The sequence below is a fragment of the Procambarus clarkii genome, chromosome 68, assembly GCF_040958095.1.
Source record: "Procambarus clarkii isolate CNS0578487 chromosome 68, FALCON_Pclarkii_2.0, whole genome shotgun sequence".
Lineage (NCBI taxonomy): Eukaryota > Metazoa > Arthropoda > Malacostraca > Decapoda > Cambaridae > Procambarus > Procambarus clarkii.
This window is the reverse complement of record NC_091217.1, coordinates 5,221,622-5,241,392: the sequence shown is the minus strand read 5'-3', so window position 1 is coordinate 5,241,392 and position 19,771 is coordinate 5,221,622. Positions and strand designations below refer to the sequence as shown.

Below are 19,771 nucleotides of genomic sequence, written 5' to 3'. Positions count from 1 at the left end.
TCGACTTCGCTGCCTACTGTCTGTCTGTTCCTGGCGATGTTTGCTCCTGGTGCACGAGGCTTCCCCCCACCCGTCAGTATTACCCTGTCTCCAGAACTGTACGGGACACGGGGATGATCTCTTCCCGTCTCCGCTTCCTGTCTCACTATCCCCCTACGAGGACGGGGAAAGGACTGGGCACCAGGCTCCATCCACCAAGCCCACGCTAGGATAACTCCGAGTAAGTTTGTATCAGCAGGGAATCTGACAGCTGGGACCCTCTGAGAGGAAAGCCGCGTTCACACGTAAATATACATCCAGGATCGATCACTAGCTCCTGAGACCCGCCTTGGCAGCGGTATATATATGTTTAATGCAGTGACTTCACGACCCTCCGGAATCCTATTATATATATATATATATATATATATATATATATATATATATATATATATATATATATATATATATATATATATATATATATATATATATATATATATATATATATATATATATCTACTTAAAAAAAAAATTGGGAGTGTTAAATTCTGCTATCTATCCCTGTAGTCCTTTCCATTAGCTGACTACCATTAGGTTACAGCAGTTTTTTGTAACATCTCCGTGACTCGTCTACGCCTCAAGTTGCCACCTATGTTCAACCCATACCTTGTACTGAGCATGTCCTCTATATCAACCTTACTATTTACCATGGGAATTTTATATGTCGTGAACAATACTATGACATCTTTTTTCCTATGTCTCTAAATATTATTGTAATATTTGTAAATTACAGTTTGATGATATCTTATTGATGTGAGTTTCCGGTGATTGGCTGAGACGTTTGGCTGAGGTGCTAGGCTGAGGTGCTAGGCTGAGGTGCTAGGCTGAGGTGTTAGGCTGAGGTGCTAGGCTGAGGTGCTAGGCTGAGGTGCTAGGCTGAGGTGCTAGGCTGAGGTGCTAGGCTGAGGTGCTAGGCTGAGGTGTTAGGCTGAGGATTACACCAACACCCAATTCAGACATCCTCTTTTGTCAAGAATTGATCACCCATTAAATTTGCTTTGTTAAATATATCTTTTTGCTCATTTTCCAAATTCTCATTACCTTGCATTTATCTGGGTTGAATTCGAGTAGCCATTTCAACCAACGATTCCAGAAGCTTAACCAGCCTTACCCTACCTCTATTTTCAATTCCGATGAGTTAAAATGATCTTCATCAATGTGATATCGTTCGTAAAAATGATTTGTGTCAAAGTTTAGGAACAAAAAAAATGACAAGTATGGAATCATTGTGTGTCTTGGCTCGTAGCCTCACCTAACCCGTCCCCCCCCCCTCAACTAATAGGTCGTATATTTTACGTTTTGGCAAGCAACGTTAATAATGCAGCCTATTGTGTTAAAGTATAAGGTTCACAAGCATCTTCGTTTTCTATGCATCTGACGCGATAGGTTATGGAAGAAGAGGAGGAGGTCGTACGTTTCAAGTGGAGTTAGGAGGTTGGATTTGGGACGTTGTGGCAAGTCAAGTGAACACGGCCATGTCCGTGACCCCTTTGTTTATGTCCGTGTCTCGTGCCACGGCCGGGTGTAACACAACACAATACGTGGAACACCGTGTTCAGGCGAGCGAAAATCATTATTCGAACATGAAAACAAACAAAACAAACAAAAAATAGGCGCCAAGGTTTGTTGCGTAACAATCTCGTAATTAAAATTTATAAGGACACACGTTTATTAAACCCCTGGAAAATAAAATAAAAAAAAAAGCTTTCGCTATTTTCCATTCGTAATTTAATTAACAACATCAAGAGAATTCTGCCCTGGACCTTTCTCTCTCTCTGTCTCTCTCTCTCTCTCTCTCTCTCTCTCTCTCTCTCTCTCTCTCTCTCTCTCTCTCTCTCTCTCTCTCTCTCTCTCTCTCTCTCTCTCTCTCTCTCTCTCTCTCTCTCTCTCTCTCTCTCTCTCTCATCTCACTCTCTCTCTCTCTCTCTCTCTCTCTCTCTCTCTCTCTCTCTCTCTCTCTCTCTCTCTCTCTCTCTCTCTCTCTCTCTCTCTCTCTCACTCACTCACTCACTCTCTCTCTCTCTCTCTCTCTCTCTCTCTCTCTCTCTCTCTCTCTCTCTCTCTCTCTCTCTCTCTCTCTCTCACTCACTCACTCACTCTCTCTCTCTCTCTCTCTCTCTCTCTCTCTCTCTCTCTCTCTCTCTCTCTCTCTCTCTCTCTCTCTCTGTCATAGTCACTATTCTCTCGTATTGCTGCGAATATATGCGTGTAACGCTGCCCATTTAACCAAATAACGAAATACCATTAGAGATCCAAATTGATATCGCTTACTGCAGATTTGCATCACGGGGACGGACAAATATAACTCTGAAAATCTGAGGCGAGATTCGCCACTCCCCTTGTCTAGAGTACAACTCTTACATCTGGTGCAGCTGTTGCTTCTCTACGCAAAATCTTGATTCATTTCAAAAGATAGCAGTTCTTCTTGCGTATAAGCTGCTCGCATTACCGGCCCACCACAACGTTCAATCTGTTTCTCTCTCTTCCACTGCTACTTTCATGGTTATTGTTTCATGCAGTACTTCCTTAGTAGCTTTAACCCATAGTTACTGCAGTTCTGTTGTCTGATTTTCCCCTATAATTCTGATGAAGCATCATTGAAAGGTCGACTTTTTTTTCTGTTAGCTGGAACTTAACTAGAGCTCTATGTCTCTAGCTGAGAATGTCCGTCTGTCTGTCTGTCTGTCTGTCTGTCTGTCTGTCTGTCTGTCCGAGGGAGTAGACCAGATGCTTGAAGTTTACCTCTCACAAGTTTCCATGGTAATTTGTGACGGGGAATGACATAGGTGGATGGTGGGTGTACACCTCCCCATGCCCCTCCTTCAGTAGGAGTGGATCCTATTGCGACAACCAATGACAACTATGGCACCAATATCCGTGGGTGGACAGGGGCATGTAGGGAAGGGAAGGAGAAGAGAGAAAGGGGGGTAGAGAGGCGGGAAGGAGGAAAGAATAAGGAAGGGAGAGAGATAGAGAGAGAGGCGAGAGGAAAAGCCTAAAATGTTTCGCAGTTACGAGACCTGAACACCGCCGGGTACACAAGCAAATGAACAAATCCACAAAGGCCGTGACGAGGAATCGAACCTGCGTCCGAGAGCATCCCAGACGCTGCCTTAATCGACTGAGCTACGACATGGTCAAAAACAAGTCTTGTAAAAGTTTTTTTTTGTCCAGTCACAACATAAATAATGCCATGAAACACTAGCAGCAAGTCGGGCGAGATTATTGAAGTACATTATAGGCGCCACAAACTTTATGATATCATTTCATAACCATGACAGCCGGCCTTGTTCTCCAGTGAAACTGTCTGACCACTCAACCAAGAAGCCATTACTCTTTCCTCCGCTTTAAAACTCCCTCTCAGGCTGTGTTTAAGTCAACTCGAATTACATCTCACAGCAGCTTAAGCAAGTCCCAGCTGCGTCTGGGGTACAAGTGACAGGATGAACAACCCAGCGGGTTTTCTTCCTATTGGGGAGTGTTGTACATGCTGCTATGGCGGTGTGTCCACTCACAGGACGAGTGGCGCTGCCCAATAAACTCGCCCCTCGGGGCAAAACTTAAAACTTCTCATGTGGACGCCCACACTCTTGCTCTCAACGCAGGAGCCCAATGGGTTCAGGCACTCGACCTTATGACAGTGTCAGCGTTCAGGCACTCGACCCTGTGACAGTGTCAGCGTTCAGACACTCGACCCTGTGACAGTGTCAACGTTCAGGCACTCGACCCTGTGACAGTGTCAACGTTCAGGCACTCACCCCCCACACACCAGGGGAATGGGGGGCTCATCATGAACTAATTCTAAACTATAAAACTCCCAATCGTCGCGTTAGGGCATGTTGATGTCACGGTGATTTTTATCTGATAAACTATGTAACTAGCTCATCAGTGCTGTAACTTGCTTAGCTAAACTTAGTTCATGAGCCTATTGTCACTGTAACCTCTTCTACTGCCACTCACATGATGAGTATATGGGATTCACTACAACTCATAGGATGGGTATGAGGTCCACTACCACTAACATGGATATAAGGGATCCACTACAACTCATCGGATGGGTATGAGGTCCACTACCATTTACAACATTAGGAAACCCGTAGGAGCCGTGATGATGATTCGAACCTATGCGGTGGGTGTTCCCACGTACACGCGCCAGGAACATCCACCGCGCAGGTTCGAACCCTAATCACAGCTCCTAGTGATTTCTTCATTGATACATAAAGTTAGTGTGATTACTCTGTGGACTTACAAGATTGGTATGGGGGTCTGCTACCAGTCACAGGACGGTGTTGAGCTTCAGCTCTTGAATGCTGCCTCTTCAATGGACTTGCACTATTGAGCTCCTTACGTTGCCAAGTCAACGTTGCTCCTTACGTTGCCCAATAATTAAGTCATCTTAATTATTGGGAACCATTAAATATTCTAAATCTGTATTCTCTTGAGCGCAGGCGGGAGAGGTACATAATAATCTACACATGGAAAATAGTAGAGGGCTGGTCCCAAACCTGTACACAGAAATAACATCACATGAGACCAGAAGGCATGGCAGGATGTGCAGAATACGCCCATTGAAAAGCAGAGGTGCAACAGGTACTCTGAGAGAGAACTCTATCAACATCAGAGGCCCGAGACTGTCCAACACGCTTCCACTACACAAAAGGGGCATTACCGGCCGACCCCTCACAGTGTTCAAGAGAGAACTGGATAAGCACCTCCAAAGGATACCTGATCAACCAGGCTGTGACTCATACGTCAGGCTGCGAGCAGGCACGTCCAACAGTCTGAGTGACCAGTCCAGCAACCGGGAGGCGTGGACGGAGACCGGCGCGCGGGTCCGTTGAATCCTGGAACCTCCACAAAGTAGCCACAAGGTAGGATTTAATTTTCAGCCCCGTTAATGAGACTTCAACAGGCATATAGTTCTTCATGAGCCACTCAGCAAGCATATACACATCTCTATGGGCCACTCAGCAAGCATATACATCTCTATGGGCCACTCAACAAGCATATACATCTCTCTATGGGCCACTCAACAAGCATATACATCTCTCTATGGGCCACTCAGCAAGCATATACACCTCTCGATGGGCCACTCAACAAGCATACATGAAACAGTGTTGCCCTGCGCCATTCATCCAGCCAATCCAGTCGAGTCGTCACGACGTCACAAAAACGTTGTACTAAACTACCCGAAGACCTTTTAAGTGGCTTTTAAGACCACTCGCCGGCACCAGACTCTTCATCACCAAGGCCACGGGACCCATCGCCGCCTGAGAACGAATCAACGGAATAATTAATAAAGAGTTCCGCTTTAAAAAGAGAAGCAAATTGAAGCATTAGTTTCAATATTATATTCCCCGGGGGCGCGACCTTGGGGCTTACAATATGTAAATTAATGTTTTCGTGACTCCGGTTCGATGGTCGTCCGGTTTCACCGATAATTCCGTGGAACGTAATTTCGGTTAACACAAAGCCGGTTATGAGAAAAGGTTCTACACGCCGGCTGGGAATGTGATTATCGTGGTTGGTGAGGTGGAAGCGCTCCTCCACGTCCGCAGTTGACCTGAATTTATTATCTTTGTAATGCGTTGTGTGTGTTTAAAGGCCTACGGGCTCACCATAGCCCGTGCTACTTGGTACTTTATGTTCCAGGTAGCGAATCTTTAACAACAAACAACGTTGTGTGTGTGTGTGTGTGTGTGTGTGTGTGTGTGTGTGTGCTCACCTAGTTGTATTCACCTAGTTGTGTTTGCGAGGGTTGAGCTCTGGCTCTTTGGTCCCGCCTCTCAACCGTCAATCAACTGGTGTACAGATTCCTGAGCCTACTGGGCTTTATCATATCTACACTTGAAACTGTGTATAGAGTCAGCCTCCACCACATCACTTCACTGTGTGTGTGTGTGTGTGTGTGTGTGTGTGTGTGTGTGTGTGTGTGTGTGTGTGTGTGTGTGTGTGTGTGTGTGTGTGTGTGTGTTCATTTTAAAGTATTTAAGGTGAAACAATTTTAAATTATTATTATTAGTTATTATTACTATTGCAATTAATAATAATAAGAATAAGTTGTATAATTACCTTTTATTATTTTGGTCTATACATAGTGAAACAAAACAACCATGATTAAAAGTGAAGAATTACTGTTCAAAAAATTCCATTAACAATTTACCTGTCAAACTGTAAAAGGTTTATAACCCAATCTGTAGTCAATTTTCAGTTCTTTCTGCCTCTTTAAGTCTCCACAAAAAAAATCCAATTAATCCAAAATTTCGATTACGAAGCCACTGATGGAAAAAAATAATTGATGCATAATTTAGAGGCAAGCTGATTACTCTTGAAAATAGTCATTATACGAGGGAATTACTTCGTTAGGATACACAAAGGCGTCATGCAGGTGATTCACAGGTATGTTTACATCTATCAGCTGATTCATCATGCAAGTGATTCACAGGTATGTTTACATCTATCAGCTGATTCATCAAGCAGGTGATTCCAGGTATGTTTACATCTATCAGCTGATTCATCAGCAGGTGATTCCAGGTATGTTTACGTCTATCAGCTGATTCTTCATGCGTACATTAACTGGGATGTTTACATTAATCAGCTGATCCATCGTGCACCCAGGCTGCAGGTGATTCCACGTGTGTTTACATTAGTCAGCTGATCTTTCAAGCTGATTTTGTTTCTTCAAGAGATATTCCCAAGTGGGCCTTTAGCCTCTGCCTGGCACACTCAGTACTGTCTCAGACGGTGAATTAGTTGATATACCTTATGTTGACCAGACCACACACTAGAAGGTGAAGGGACGACGACGTTTCACAATCGACTTGAGAATGGTCCAGGACGGACCGAAACGTCGTCGTCGTCCCTTCACTTTCTAGTGTGTGGTCTGGTCAACATTTTTCAGCCACGTTATTGTGACTCCTCGTCTGCATATCCAAGTGGATTTCTGTTCTTCTGTTCTCTTTCACTCAAATAAATGGTTGATAGTTAAAAGAAGGTACTCCGAGCCCTGTACGGCCGGTCAACAAGTGAAATGCTCCAAAAAAGAGGAAGGTGTAGAAACCACCTCCATCCACAACTTTAAGGCCCGACTTAAAGGGCCTTAAAGGGTCTTAAAGGGTCTTAAAGGGCCGACTTGAAGGACCTTAAAGGCCCGACTTAAAGGACCTTAAAGGGCCTTAAAAGGCCGACTAGACAAAGGATTTGAACGCCAGAATAGTTACAAGTTGTAACGCAACAGGTACAAGGCTAGTTAGGCGAGGGATTAAGATCTATAGACCTCTCCCCCGCCCCGTAGACACTAATTACCTAATTAGGTAAGGTAAGTGAAGCTACATAACGAAGTCTTCATGTATCTCGTCAATTACGGGGCTATTCATGCCCGTGCCACCTCTTAGGGTGGCTTAATCTTGATCAATCAATTTCAATATCTTTCACGGTGGTCACTCCGGAGAGTCCTTGGGATGTTTATATCAAGCAGCTGATTCTTCCTACAGGTGTGTACGCAGGTATGTTTGGGTTAATCAGCTGATCTTCCACATGGCGGTGACGGGAGGGTGTGAATCGCTCGATCAACAGAAAGTTCACATGTGTCCAGTATACGCTAATTAACAAGAACCCACTCTCTTCCTTCTTCCTTTTTTGCCTCTATACTTTCCTTTCCTTCTTTCATTCCTGAATTCTTTCCTATCATTCTTCTTTGTTGTGAAGTTTCCATCATTCTTGTGCTTACGAGTTGGCCGCTTGGTTGGTAATGCTTCACCAGACCGGGAGATGGCAGCACGGGGCGGCGACCATGAAACAAAAGATGGCGTAATATTGTTTTCTTGACCTCTGGGGCTCCTACTTGAGCTTCTAGCTGGGCTCCGCTGGGCTCTAATGGGCTCTACTGGGCTCCACTGGGCTCCATTGGGGCTCCGCAGGACTCTACAGGGCTCCACTGGGCTCTAATGGGCTCCACAGGACTCTACAGGGCTCTACAGAGCTCCATTGGGGCTCCGCAGGACTCTACAAGGCTCCACAGAGCTCCATTGGCGCTCCGCAGGACTCTACTGGGCTCCATAAAGCTCCATTGGGGCTTCGCAGGACTCTACAGGGCTCCACAGAGCTCCATTGGCACTCCGCAGGACTCTACAGGGCTGCACTGGGCTCCACAGAGCTCCATTGGGGCTCCGCAGGACTCTACAGGGCTGCACTGGGCTCCACAGAGCTCCATTGGGGCCCCGCAGGACTCTACAGGACTCCACAGAGCTTCATTGGCGCTCCACCGGACTCTACAGGGGCTCCACTGGGCTCCACAGAGCTCCATTGGGGCTCCGCAGGACTCTACAGGGCTCTACTGAGCTCCAGTGACTATCCCGGGGATGACGAACGAGAAAAAAAGCTTAGATTTGTGGTCATAAAAACATAAGGTGAAGGTTACTATCAAGAGAAAGCACTATAAGCCATTACGACTCTATATCGCACTTGTGAAGGGATGTGAAGATAAGGATTTAAGATAAAACAAACTAGTGGACGGTCGGGGATTGAACACCGACCTGCAAGAAACGAAACCGTCGCTCTACCGTCCAGTCCAAGTGGCTGGGTCATTAGGACATAAAAATTAAGGAAACGGCAGAAGGTCTATACGAGGTAGACATATATATATGAATTTAGGCGGATATATGTATATACTCACCTAGATGTGCTTGTGGGGAGTTGAGCTTCGGCTCTTTGGTCCCGCTTCTCAATTGTCAATCTACAGTATGATATAGAGGCAGGGAATTGACGGTAAGGGGAGAGGATAGAGCATGCAAGGAGAGTGAAGGGGAAGAGAGAGAGAGAGAGAGAGAGAGAGAGAGAGAGAGAGAGAGAGAGAGAGAGAGAGAGAGAGAGAGAGAGAGAGAGAGAGAGAGAGAGAGAGAGAGAGAGAGAGAGAGATAAGAGAGAGAGAGAAAGAGAGAGAGAGAAAGAGAGAGAGAGAAGGAAAGTAAGAGGACCAGAGGGAGAGGAGAATCTACAAACATCAAACCTCGTCCTCAGTCGAGATAACTGCCTTTGGTAAAGGCAAATACATGAGGTTCTCTGTTTAATATTATGTTGCTCCGGGCTGTACAACATTTAAACAGTGTTGAGTTCACAAGTCAAGGATATATATATATATATATATATATATATATATATATACATATATATATATATATATATATATATATATATATATATATAAACGTTTTTTTATGCGTCATTGCCCGGGGTTCCGAGACTATCAGGGTCGGGATAAAAAGTGCCTTCATGTCATTGTTTTTTTCAACTGATTTTTCTGTATTAATGTTTACTTCATAATTTTATATTGGAACAGAAAACAAGAGGGTTGGATCCCCCCCCCCCACCCCCCCGGCGACTGAACCTCACTGAGTGGTTCTGAGGTTCTGATCCAGATCTCCTACTGACTGGTAGGATTCGAACGAGGGCACAGGTATTCTTCAAGTGCAGTTTACTTTTGAGTGCGCGTGACAGGAAGACTGCGGTCAGAGGTAAATACCCTCAGATGTTATTCTGGGACGTTGTACCCTGGAAGAGAGGCCCTCCACCCTGGGAGAGAGGCCCTCCACCCTGGGAGAGAGGCCCTCCACCCTGGGAGAGAGGCCCTCCACCCTGGGAGAGAGGCCCTCCACCCTGGGAGAGAGGCCCTCCACCCTGGGAGACAGGCCCTCCACCCTGGGAGACAAGCCCTCCACTCTAGGAGAGGCCCTCCACCCTGGGAGACAAGCCCTCCACCCTGGGAGAGGCCCTCCACCCTGGGAGAGAGGCCCTCCACCCTGGGAGAGAGGCCCTCCACCCTGGGGGAGAGGCCCTCCACCCTGGAAGAGAGGCCCTCCACCCTGGGAGACAGGCCCTCCACCCTGGGAGACAAGCCCTCCACCCTAGGAGAGGCCCTCCACCCTGGGAGACAAGCCCTCCACCCTGGGAGAGAGGCCCTCCACCCTGGGAGAGAGGCCCTCCACCCTGGGAGAGAGGCCCTCCACCCTGGGAGAGAGGCCCTCCACCCTGGGAGAGAGGCCCTCCACCCTGGGAGAGAGGCCCTCCACCCTGGGAGAGAGGCCCTCCACCCTGGGAGAGAGGCCCTCCACCCTGGGAGACTGACCCTCCACTCTGGGAGACACGCCCTCCCCCCTGGGAAACACGCCCTCCACCCTGGGAGACAGGGCCCTCCACCCTGGGAGACAGCAAGTCTTGTGTTAAATGTCAAGACAATGAATATCAGTGTTAATAACAGGGGAGTGAGAGAGATTAACAGCAAGTGCGGGTAGACAGCTGTGAAGGAGCTGGTATGTGGTATATCAGTGGCCTCCCAGGCGCATACTCACCCGGTTGTCAGATATGCTCACACGGTAAGCAGATATACTTTAACGGTAGTGAGATATACTCTAGAATATAACGATTAGTGTAGTATATTCTTCACATAAAGTATACCTTAGCTTAATAAAGTGACCATTAATTGGCTCGTTAGCGGTAAGGAAGAGTCGAGATGTCAGTAGTGGAGCGACTTTGTCTCCTCATCACTCGTGCCACAGGCTCGTTAATCCAGCCGCTATACCCACAGGTTATGGACTAATAGCCCTTTACACATCATAACTGATGACGTGTACACTTGGCTCCAGCAGTGGCAGCGTTGTTCACGTCCGCTGTTCGTCTCCCACCTCTCTAAACGGCCCGTCCTCGCATACAAAGATCCAAGCTCGTTAAACCAGCCGCCAAACCGCCCTGTTTATGAATCACACACGACTCACAACTGATGACGTCCGAACACTTCCGGAACAAGTGCTTCGCTCACGTCCTCTGTTCGAACCACAGTTCCATAAATGCTTCACCCACGTACTACAAATAATCGTCAACAGAACCTAAATACCTAACCTAACCTAACTTACCCTAACCTAACTTAACCTAACATAACCTAACTATGCATAAAATTTGTATGTATAATAATATTAATGTATGTATGAGAACGAAACAATTCCTAATACACAGTACGTTAAAATTAATGAATACGTCTGAGGGAGGACGGCCGCCGCTTTAACCAGCCTAGTGTGAGGACGGGCTGCATTAAATGCTTCACCCACGTACTGAAAATACCCGATAATGGCCAACAGAACCTATAACCATCGAAATCTAAGTTCGGCATGACTATTCAGCACAGTCTAGCTTGAACTAATATGATTTAAGAAGGAGGGGGGGAGGGGAGAATTTGAATACGCACTGCGTTAAAATTTCAGAATGCGTTTTTTTTGTTCTGTCGTCGCTTGACTGAACCCAGCCTGAGGACAGGTAACACTCTATCTTGAGGTTATCTTGAGATGATTTCGGGGCTTAGCGTCCCCGCGGCCCGGTCCTCGACCAGGCCTCCTTTTTGTTACCCCCAGGAAGCAGCCCGTAGCAGCTGTCTAACTCCCAGGTACCTATTTACTGCTAGGTAACAGGGGCATCAGGATTAAAGAAATTCTGCCTAAATGTTTCCGCCTTCACCGGGGATCGAACCCGGAACCTCAGAACTACGAATCCGAAACGCTGTCCACTCAGCTGTCAGCTAGAGAGAGAGAGAGAGAGAGAGAGAGAGAGAGAGAGAGAGAGAGAGAGAGAGAGAGAGAGAGAGAGAGAGAGAGAGAGAGAGAGAGAGAGAGAGAGAGAGAGAGAGAGAGAGAGAGGGAGAGAGAGAGAGAGAGAGAGAGAGAGAGAGAGAGAGAGAGAGAGAGAGAGAGAGAGAGAGAGAGAGAGAGAGAGAGAGAGAGAGAGAGAGAGAGAGAGAGAGAGAGAGAGAGAGAGAGAGAGAGAGAACTACCTATAACTACCACAGAAAATGTTAGTAATCAAAGATATTCCAAACGATATTCCTGACGTCAGAAAGCATTTAATATAAGCATATAACAAAAGCTTATAGTCTTTACGTCTCGTCAAATATCAAAGAGAATATAGCATTATCTTAATTACAAAACTGAAATAATTAATTAATTCATTACCTTAATTACAGGACTGAAATAATTAACTATTTCATTAACTTAATTAAAGGACTGAAGTACAAACACACAAAACACTGTACCTCATGGAGGAGTAACTCTGATCTTGCCAATTTAAACTATTTCATTGATCTTTGCAACAAAAAATAAACGAATTTATTTACAAATTCATCTATTCATCATGCCAATTTAAACAATTTCATTGATCTTTACACTAAAAAATAGATGAATTTGTATACAAATCAGGGGTATTAATCAAAGAATTATCTTTACATCTAATTAGACGCTATTCAATTACATTTCTACCAATAAAAGATCTACTTAACTAGGGAGGCTAATTTCCTTACATTACACCACACTTTTAAGCGCGTTTCCACTCTTAAGTAAATGATAAAACAACGTATTAGATTCGCAGCTCGTCCCGACACCACACTTGTAATTACCTAAGTGTAGTTACAGGATGAGAGCTACGCTCGTGGTGTCCCGTCTTCCCAGTACTCTTTGTCGTATGATGCTTTAAAACTTCCGATTGTTTAAGTCTCCTAGCCCGCCAAACACACAGCTAAACTACAACGTTGCTACAACGTTCGAACAAGATTTAACACCTCCTAACAAGTTATAAGAACAAATATAACAAGTTGTAACAACGTTCTAACACGTCATAAACACGTTAAGCCAAGATGTAACAACTTTATTACAAGTTGTTACAAGCGAAAAATAGGGTCAGTTACGGTATGTGTTTCCAGGGATTTGGTCATATTATCTTAGTATTTGAGAGATAGTGAGAGAGAGAAATATATATTGAGAGAAAGAGCAAGCAAAGAACACCTTCAAAACCACACGAACAGATGCACAATCGACCAATCCATGAAAAGAGAATAAGGAAACCAGGGAATATCGTCAGAGATATTCGTCAGAGTTAGAGAAAAGACTTGTGAGTTTACCTCTTAGAAAGTACACCAGGTGTATACCCAGCCACAACACTACCCTTGCAACCTTGTTGTTGCAATGACCTTTGATCCCCCCCGAACCCCCCTGACGAGGCCTCGGCTCTTGTACGGCCCTCCAATTGCTCAGTAATTACCACTTTAGACGCAGTTCAACGTCTAAACAAACACTCAACGTATACAACCACTGCGTTTAATAGACGTTGACCTGAATGGCACTTTCTCGGAAGTACAACTTTTATTAACGAGCCGTTTAATGCCTGTAAATAACACAGTTCGAATAGCCAATTTAATGGAATTACTAATTAAATGCATTTCTCTAATTAAATACATATAAATGCGTATATACCACTCACTCACCTGGAATTACCGGTTACCTGCGTATATACCACTCACCTGGAAGTACACACAGGGAACTGTTCCATTATATTCATAGTTTCAGGAGGAAATATAAAGGAAAATGGAAGAGAGAGAAGGGTGAAAATGGAAGGGAGAGAGAGAGAGAGAGAGAGAGAGAGAGAGAGAGAGAGAGAGAGAGAGAGAGAGAGAGAGAGAGAGAGAGAGAGAGAGAGAGAGAGAGAGAGAGAGAGAGAGAGAGAGAGAGAGAGAGAGAGAGAGAGAGAGGAGAGAGAGAGAGAGAGAGAGAGAGAGAGAGAGAGAGAGAGAGAGAGAGAGAGAGAGAGAGAGAGAGAGAGAGAGAGAGAGAGAGAGAGAGAGAGAGAGAGAGAGATAAGGCGGAAGAGAAAACAACTAAGCAAAATAGGAAAATTAAAGAATAAAGGAAGCACAAGATAAACAATAATAACAGAAAACTAAGAAGACAGAAGAGGCAAGAATGAAAATAACCTCCTCCTCTACACCCCAACACAGCTTCCCGTCTTAACATGACTGACAGGGAAACATGACAGAGGGGAAAATAATTAACATCAGGCCCTGAATACCTGTCTACGAGGATAACGGGAGACATAGACAGATAATGGACTCCTGTAGCGTTCTGCTGACCCTCAGCTTAGACACAGCCCTAATACACAGACGTGCTGTGTCTGTAGCGCCACCAAACTGTAACTGTGGTTCCTGTAACGACTGAAAGGGGGGCAATTGACGAATTAACTGCTGTCTCGCAGCTATTTGCATGTCTTTTTCTCTTTAAGCTTTTTGTTTTCACGTTAAGCCGAACACGTTTTCGGCTTAACTCGCCTTCATCAGAGCAAAGTAGAATGAAGATACATATATATATATATATATATATATATATATATATATATATATATATATATATATATATATATATATATATATATATATATATATAGACTGTGAGTTCTAAATCAAACACACTACATTCTAGTTAGCATAGAAGAGGTTGTATGAAATCCTCTGTAATCTTATTTCTTAATCTAACTAGAAAATTAATGTTTCAAAGGGCGTTAATGTTGTGGATTTGTTATATCTATGATATCGCACATCTGTTATCTCTCGTGGTTGGCTGATATCTCACGTAATTAAAGTCACACTGTTGAAAGCTGATAACATTATTTAGTACATAACTGTATGTACATCACAAACCGCTTCAGGAACACCACTAACAGCTTCAGGAACACCACTAACAGCTTCAGGAACACCACTAACAGCTTCAGGAACACCACAATCAGCTTCAGGAACATCACAAACAGCTTCAGGAACATCACTAACAGCTTCAGGAACATCACAAACAGCTTCAGGAACATCACAAACAGCTTCAGGAACATCACTAACAGCTTCAGGAACATCACAAACAGCTTCAGGAACATCACTAACAGCTTCAGGAACATCACTAACAGCTTCAGGAACATCACTAACAGCTTCAGGATCATCACTAACAGCTTCAGGAACATCACTAACAGCTTCAGGAACATCACTAACAGCTTCAGGAACATCACTAACAGCTTCAGGAACATCACTAACAGCTTCAGGAACATCACTAACAGCTTCAGGAACATCACTAACAGCTTCAGGAACATCACTAACAGCTTCAGGATCATCACTAACAGCTTCAGGAACATCACTAACAGCTTCAGGAACATCACTAACAGCTTCAGGAACATCACTAACAGCTTCAGGAACATCACAAGTAGCAGCATCACAAGCAGCTTCAGGAACAAGTAGCAGCATGAGGGAACAGCAACATCAGCGAATGACCAATAACTCGACCACTACAGCTGTTCATATGGTAAAGTTCCTCTCACTCCTCTCTCTCACTCTCTCTCTCTCTCTCTCTCTCCCTCTCTCTCTCTCTCTCTCTCTCTCTCTCCCTCTCTCTCTCTCTCTCTCTCTCTCTCTCTCTCTCTCTCTCTCTCTCTCTCTCTCTCTCTCTCTCTCTCTCACACTCCCTCTCTCTCACTGAGAGCAGTTCCACTACAGTATCTCATCTGTGTTGTCCCAGCTGCTTCGAGTCACCAATAAATTCACGGCTCTCTCTTCTCCTCTGCTCCTTACTCTCTCTCTCTCTCCTTCCACTCCTCTCCCTTCCCCCCCTCCTCCTCTTCTTGTCCCCCCTCCCTCTTTTTGTTCTTATTCTTACGACATGTGACACTGGAATTCCACGTTCAATTGTACTTGGAATGTATATTGTGTATCTTCTCTCTCTCTCTCTCTCTCTCTGTCTCTCTCTCTCTCTCTCTCTCTCTCTCTCTCTCTCTCTCTCTCTCTCTCTCTCTCTCTCTCTGTCTCTCTGTCTCTCTCTCTGTCTCTCTCTCTCTCTCTCTCTCTCTCTCTCTCTCTCTCTCTCTCTCTCTCTCTCAAATAACCTAACTACGGGATAACTGGCTAAGTCACATTCAAGTGGTACATCACATTAATGTGATTTCTTTGTGCATTTGAAGAGAATCGTTCGAGGCTCGTAAGAGCTTACAGCCAGAGTGCGTAGGGAGGCGGGGGGAAGGGGGGGGGGGGAAGGGGGGGGGAAGGGAGTGTTCGTAACTCTTGATTCGACTCTCATTTGAAGCCTCAGGAACCCTAGAGGGAGGATTCAGGCGAATTCCAGGTTGCATTGCTCTTTGGTTTTCTTATCCTGTCGTGGTGGTCTGAGGCGTGTGCTTGGGAGTCCCCAGAAGCACGGGTTCGAGTCTTTCTCACAGCTCCAACTGATTTTTTTTTTTTGGTAGTCGTTTAGGTAATTATATCAGCCTTAACGTCAACAACAACAACCACTATTAACCCACCGGAGGAGCAGCAACAGCCCCCCCCCCCCCCCCCCCCCCAGCAACACAAACTACATCAACACATTGATCAGTGTGTTGTTCGTCAGGAACAGTGAACAGAGACGGAACACTTATCAAGTAACAGTAGCCACCAGCAACACCACCCACCGTGTGAACATGATCACGGAGCAGCAGCCAACAGAAGCATCTCGACTATATCAATATCACCAAAAAATTGCATCAGCAAAGGCATCCGAAGCAATTCAATTAAGAGCGTTAATAGCTGCAGCAGCAGCAGCAGCAGCAGAAGCAGGAACAGCTGCATCGGATACAGGATACAGCAGGAATAGTGGCAGACGTAACATGTGGCCAGAGCCTATAGAGCCCCCAAACCACTGCATTTTCTTGCCCCCGTCCACTAGGGGCTCGCCATAGCCCATGCTACTTGGAACCTTTTGTTCCAGGTAGCGAATCTTAAAGAGCATTGCCCCCCAAATGCTCATTCTATAATTTTGGGCGTTACGGGGATGCAAGGGGGGCATAGTTATGTAATGGCCCCGTTCGTGTGTCTTACGTTTGGTAGTTTCGTAGTTTGGTCGAAACACTAAATGGGGGGAAAGTAAGCAGTTTTTTGTCAAGTCCAGTGGAGTCGGTCGGCCGAACGGACAGCACGCTGGACTTGTGATCCTGTGGTCCCGGGTTCGATCCCGGGCGCCGGTGAGAAACAATGGGCAGAGTTTCTTTCACCCTATGCCACTGTTACCTAGTAGTAAAATAGTTACCTGGGTGTTAGTCAGCTGTCACGGGCTGCTTCCTGGGGGTGGAGGCCTGGTCGAGGACCGGGCCGCGGGGACACGAAAAAGCCCCGATATCATCTCATGATAACCTGTGTACGATACACAGACACCAGCCAAGACTCCCCTGCTTATTGGGTCAAGTACATGACCTCAACTTCTCACTGGAAGCAGAAGCATCTCTGCTTCTGCCAGTGACCATATCCTTGAGCTTATCCTTATCCTTGAGCTAAAGACGCCCACAGGAATCCCAAATTAGTGGGGTGCACTCCACTACCCCTCTGACTTAGGGGGGAGAGGTGAGGTGTTATCCATTCCCTTATTATAATATTATATTTTATTGCATATTATCATCGACCCTTTTTCTTAAATTGACTTTTTACATCAGCATTATTAATAACAAAGTAAATTATATACATTTTTCTCCAACTAATATTTAAGGGAAAAAAGAATCTTGAAATAAAACACATATTTCTTCAACATTTATTTACTTTGTAGTCACATGCTTCACAAACACACACACGTCATACACAGCTTTAAAAATAATATCACATAAAAGCATTAAAAAGATTGATCACTGTCTGAGGATCAACTTAAGTCAGGTTCGGATCAACTTGAGACCCCTAAAGATCAACTTGGAGTAATTCAGGGTCAACCTGAGGAAACGAGGGTCAATCTAGGGCGTTGTTGGACAAACGATTGTGACCTGTAATGACTCTTTTTTTTTTTACTTTCTGACGACAACCTTGGTTCAAGTCGTCCTCGAATAACCTGGGGTCATTCAAGGTCATCCTCGAATAACCTGAGGTCAGTCAAGGTCATCCTTGACCGACCTGGGGCCAACTCTGGACATCATTGTGTCAACCAGTCAGCCTAGGTCATCCTCGACTAATCTGGGTCATCCTCGACTAATCTGGGTCATCCTCGACCATTATTGCGTCAGCCTAAGTGATCCTCGACCATCCTTGCGTCAGCCTAGGTCATCCTCGACTAATCTGGGTCATCCTCGACTAATCTGGGTCATCCTCGACCATTATTGCGTCAGCCTAAGTGATCCTCGACCATCCTTGCGTCAGCCTAGGTCATCCTCGACCATCCTTGCGTCAGCCTAAGTGATCCTCGACCATCCTTGCGTCAGCCTAGGTCATCCTCGACCATCCTTGCGTCAGCCTAGGTCATCCTCGACCATCCTTGCGTCAGTCTAGGTCATCCTCGACCATCCTTGCGTCAGCCTAGGTCATCCTCGACCATCCTTGCGTCAGCCTAGGTCATCCTCGACCATCCTGGGGCAACTGAGACTGACCTGAATCAGCTTTTCGCAATTTAAGATAACAACTCCTGACCGATTTCCCTCAAGGATTAACCTTCCATGATCTTGGATAACCCAATATTAAATAGGTCCTAAATAGCCATACCTTGGATAAACAGGTCCTGGATAACCAAATTAGACTTATTTAAAGCTAACGAAACAAATAGAAATGGAGACTGAAGCTACAATGTAAAAAGTCTAATGTGTATTTGAGACAAAAAATGAGACTTAAGAGGTATGACTTTAAAGCTTAAAGCGCATTATAATTCCCAAAATATGTGTTAAATCGTAAGAAAGGTGGTGCTGTGATGTGACGTCACCAAGGGTCACCTACGTGAGACCAATGCTTCTTAGGTCGTAGACTTCTTGACCTTTTCTGTGGGGGCATCTTCACTTTTCTCTCTGGCTTCTTATCAGGAGTATCATTGACATATTTTCAAAAATTAATCACTTTGGGGCAGTTTTATACATCTATGAATTATTGTTATCAATATGTCATTATTTTTATTCATTTGGGACCATTTTTTCATTCATGTGCCCTTTTTTTTCGTGCCTTTTGGGCCATTGTGCATCCTGTTCTGTGCATCCTGGTCTCCATTAATGTAACATCACTTGTATGTATATACCTTACCTGAATAAACATCTGAATCTGAATCTGAATCTGAATTGTTGATTCGATTTCACTTTCCTTAATGGCCGCAGAGTCAAGCCAGATTGCTCATCTTCTCTTTGACACTTAGGATGAACTATGTCTTTGTTCCCAATGCCATTTCCAGCCTTATAGCAACGCTTGACCCCTGGATCATGTCACTGTCTTCACACAAAGTCACTGTGATCACCTTTTACCATCAACAGTGTCCACACGGCACCATTATCCATTACTCCTGATTGGCCTTGACACATTTAATCATTTACTCTAAAAGTATTTAAATTCCTTCAAAGAATTTATTTCGCTGTTAGACTAATGTATTTGTCCTTAAATACGATTACAATTTTGGCTTTTTTTTAAGTTTTGAGCAAAATTCTAATTATAAGGTTAATTTATATATATATACACATATAATTAAATCTATAGGATGCTTAACAAGTATATATATATATATATATATATATATATATATATATATATATATATATATATATATATATATATATATATATATATATATATATATATATATATATATATATATATATATATATATATATATATATATATATATATATATTTAAAGCAAATAATTACACCTCACTTCGTGTTGATTAATACTTTCTCTTCCTGTTTACGAAAGAAAAAGACAATCAAATGAGGATATTAAACACAATCGATATATATATATATATATATATATATATATATATATATATATATATATATATATATATATATATATATATATATTCGTTAATCGATTTTCGTATTTATTCGATTTGGGGATATTTTTTTTACGACAGTATAGATTCCCTCCTGTTTGATTTATTGTTTAACTCCTTATGGTTACTCTCTCTC

The 19,771-nt window shown here is 44.2% G+C and overlaps 1 protein-coding gene across 1 annotated transcript; it reads right to left on the bottom strand.

Moving 5' to 3' along the window:
• Positions 1–10,427: 10,427 nt before the first annotated feature.
• Positions 10,428–15,130, bottom strand: LOC138355618 (SUMO-interacting motif-containing protein 1-like). The gene is made up of 3 exons (XM_069310932.1): positions 14,546–15,130; positions 13,982–14,062; positions 10,428–10,448 (listed from the first exon to the last, which is right to left on the bottom strand). The coding sequence occupies exons 1-3, from the start codon at positions 15,128–15,130 to the stop codon at positions 10,428–10,430; spliced, it is 687 nt and encodes a 228-aa protein (XP_069167033.1).
• Positions 15,131–19,771: the final 4,641 nt, after the last annotated feature.

What these genes read in the sequence shown, in the direction of transcription:
- LOC138355618 (XM_069310932.1), bottom strand. Translation starts at nt 15,130, where the DNA reads ATGCTGCTACTTGTTCCTGAAGCTGCTTGTGATGCTGCTACTTGTGAT. An exon ending in TTAGTGGTGTTCCTGAAGCG is followed by an intron (nt 14,063 to 14,545) that starts GTTTGTGATGTA and finishes CCCCCCTTTCAG; the next exon opens with TCGTTACAGGAACCACAGTT. An exon ending in GGGCTGTGTCTAAGCTGAGG is followed by an intron (nt 10,449 to 13,981) that starts GTCAGCAGAACG and finishes GTTATATTCTAG; the next exon opens with AGTATATCTCACTACCGTTA.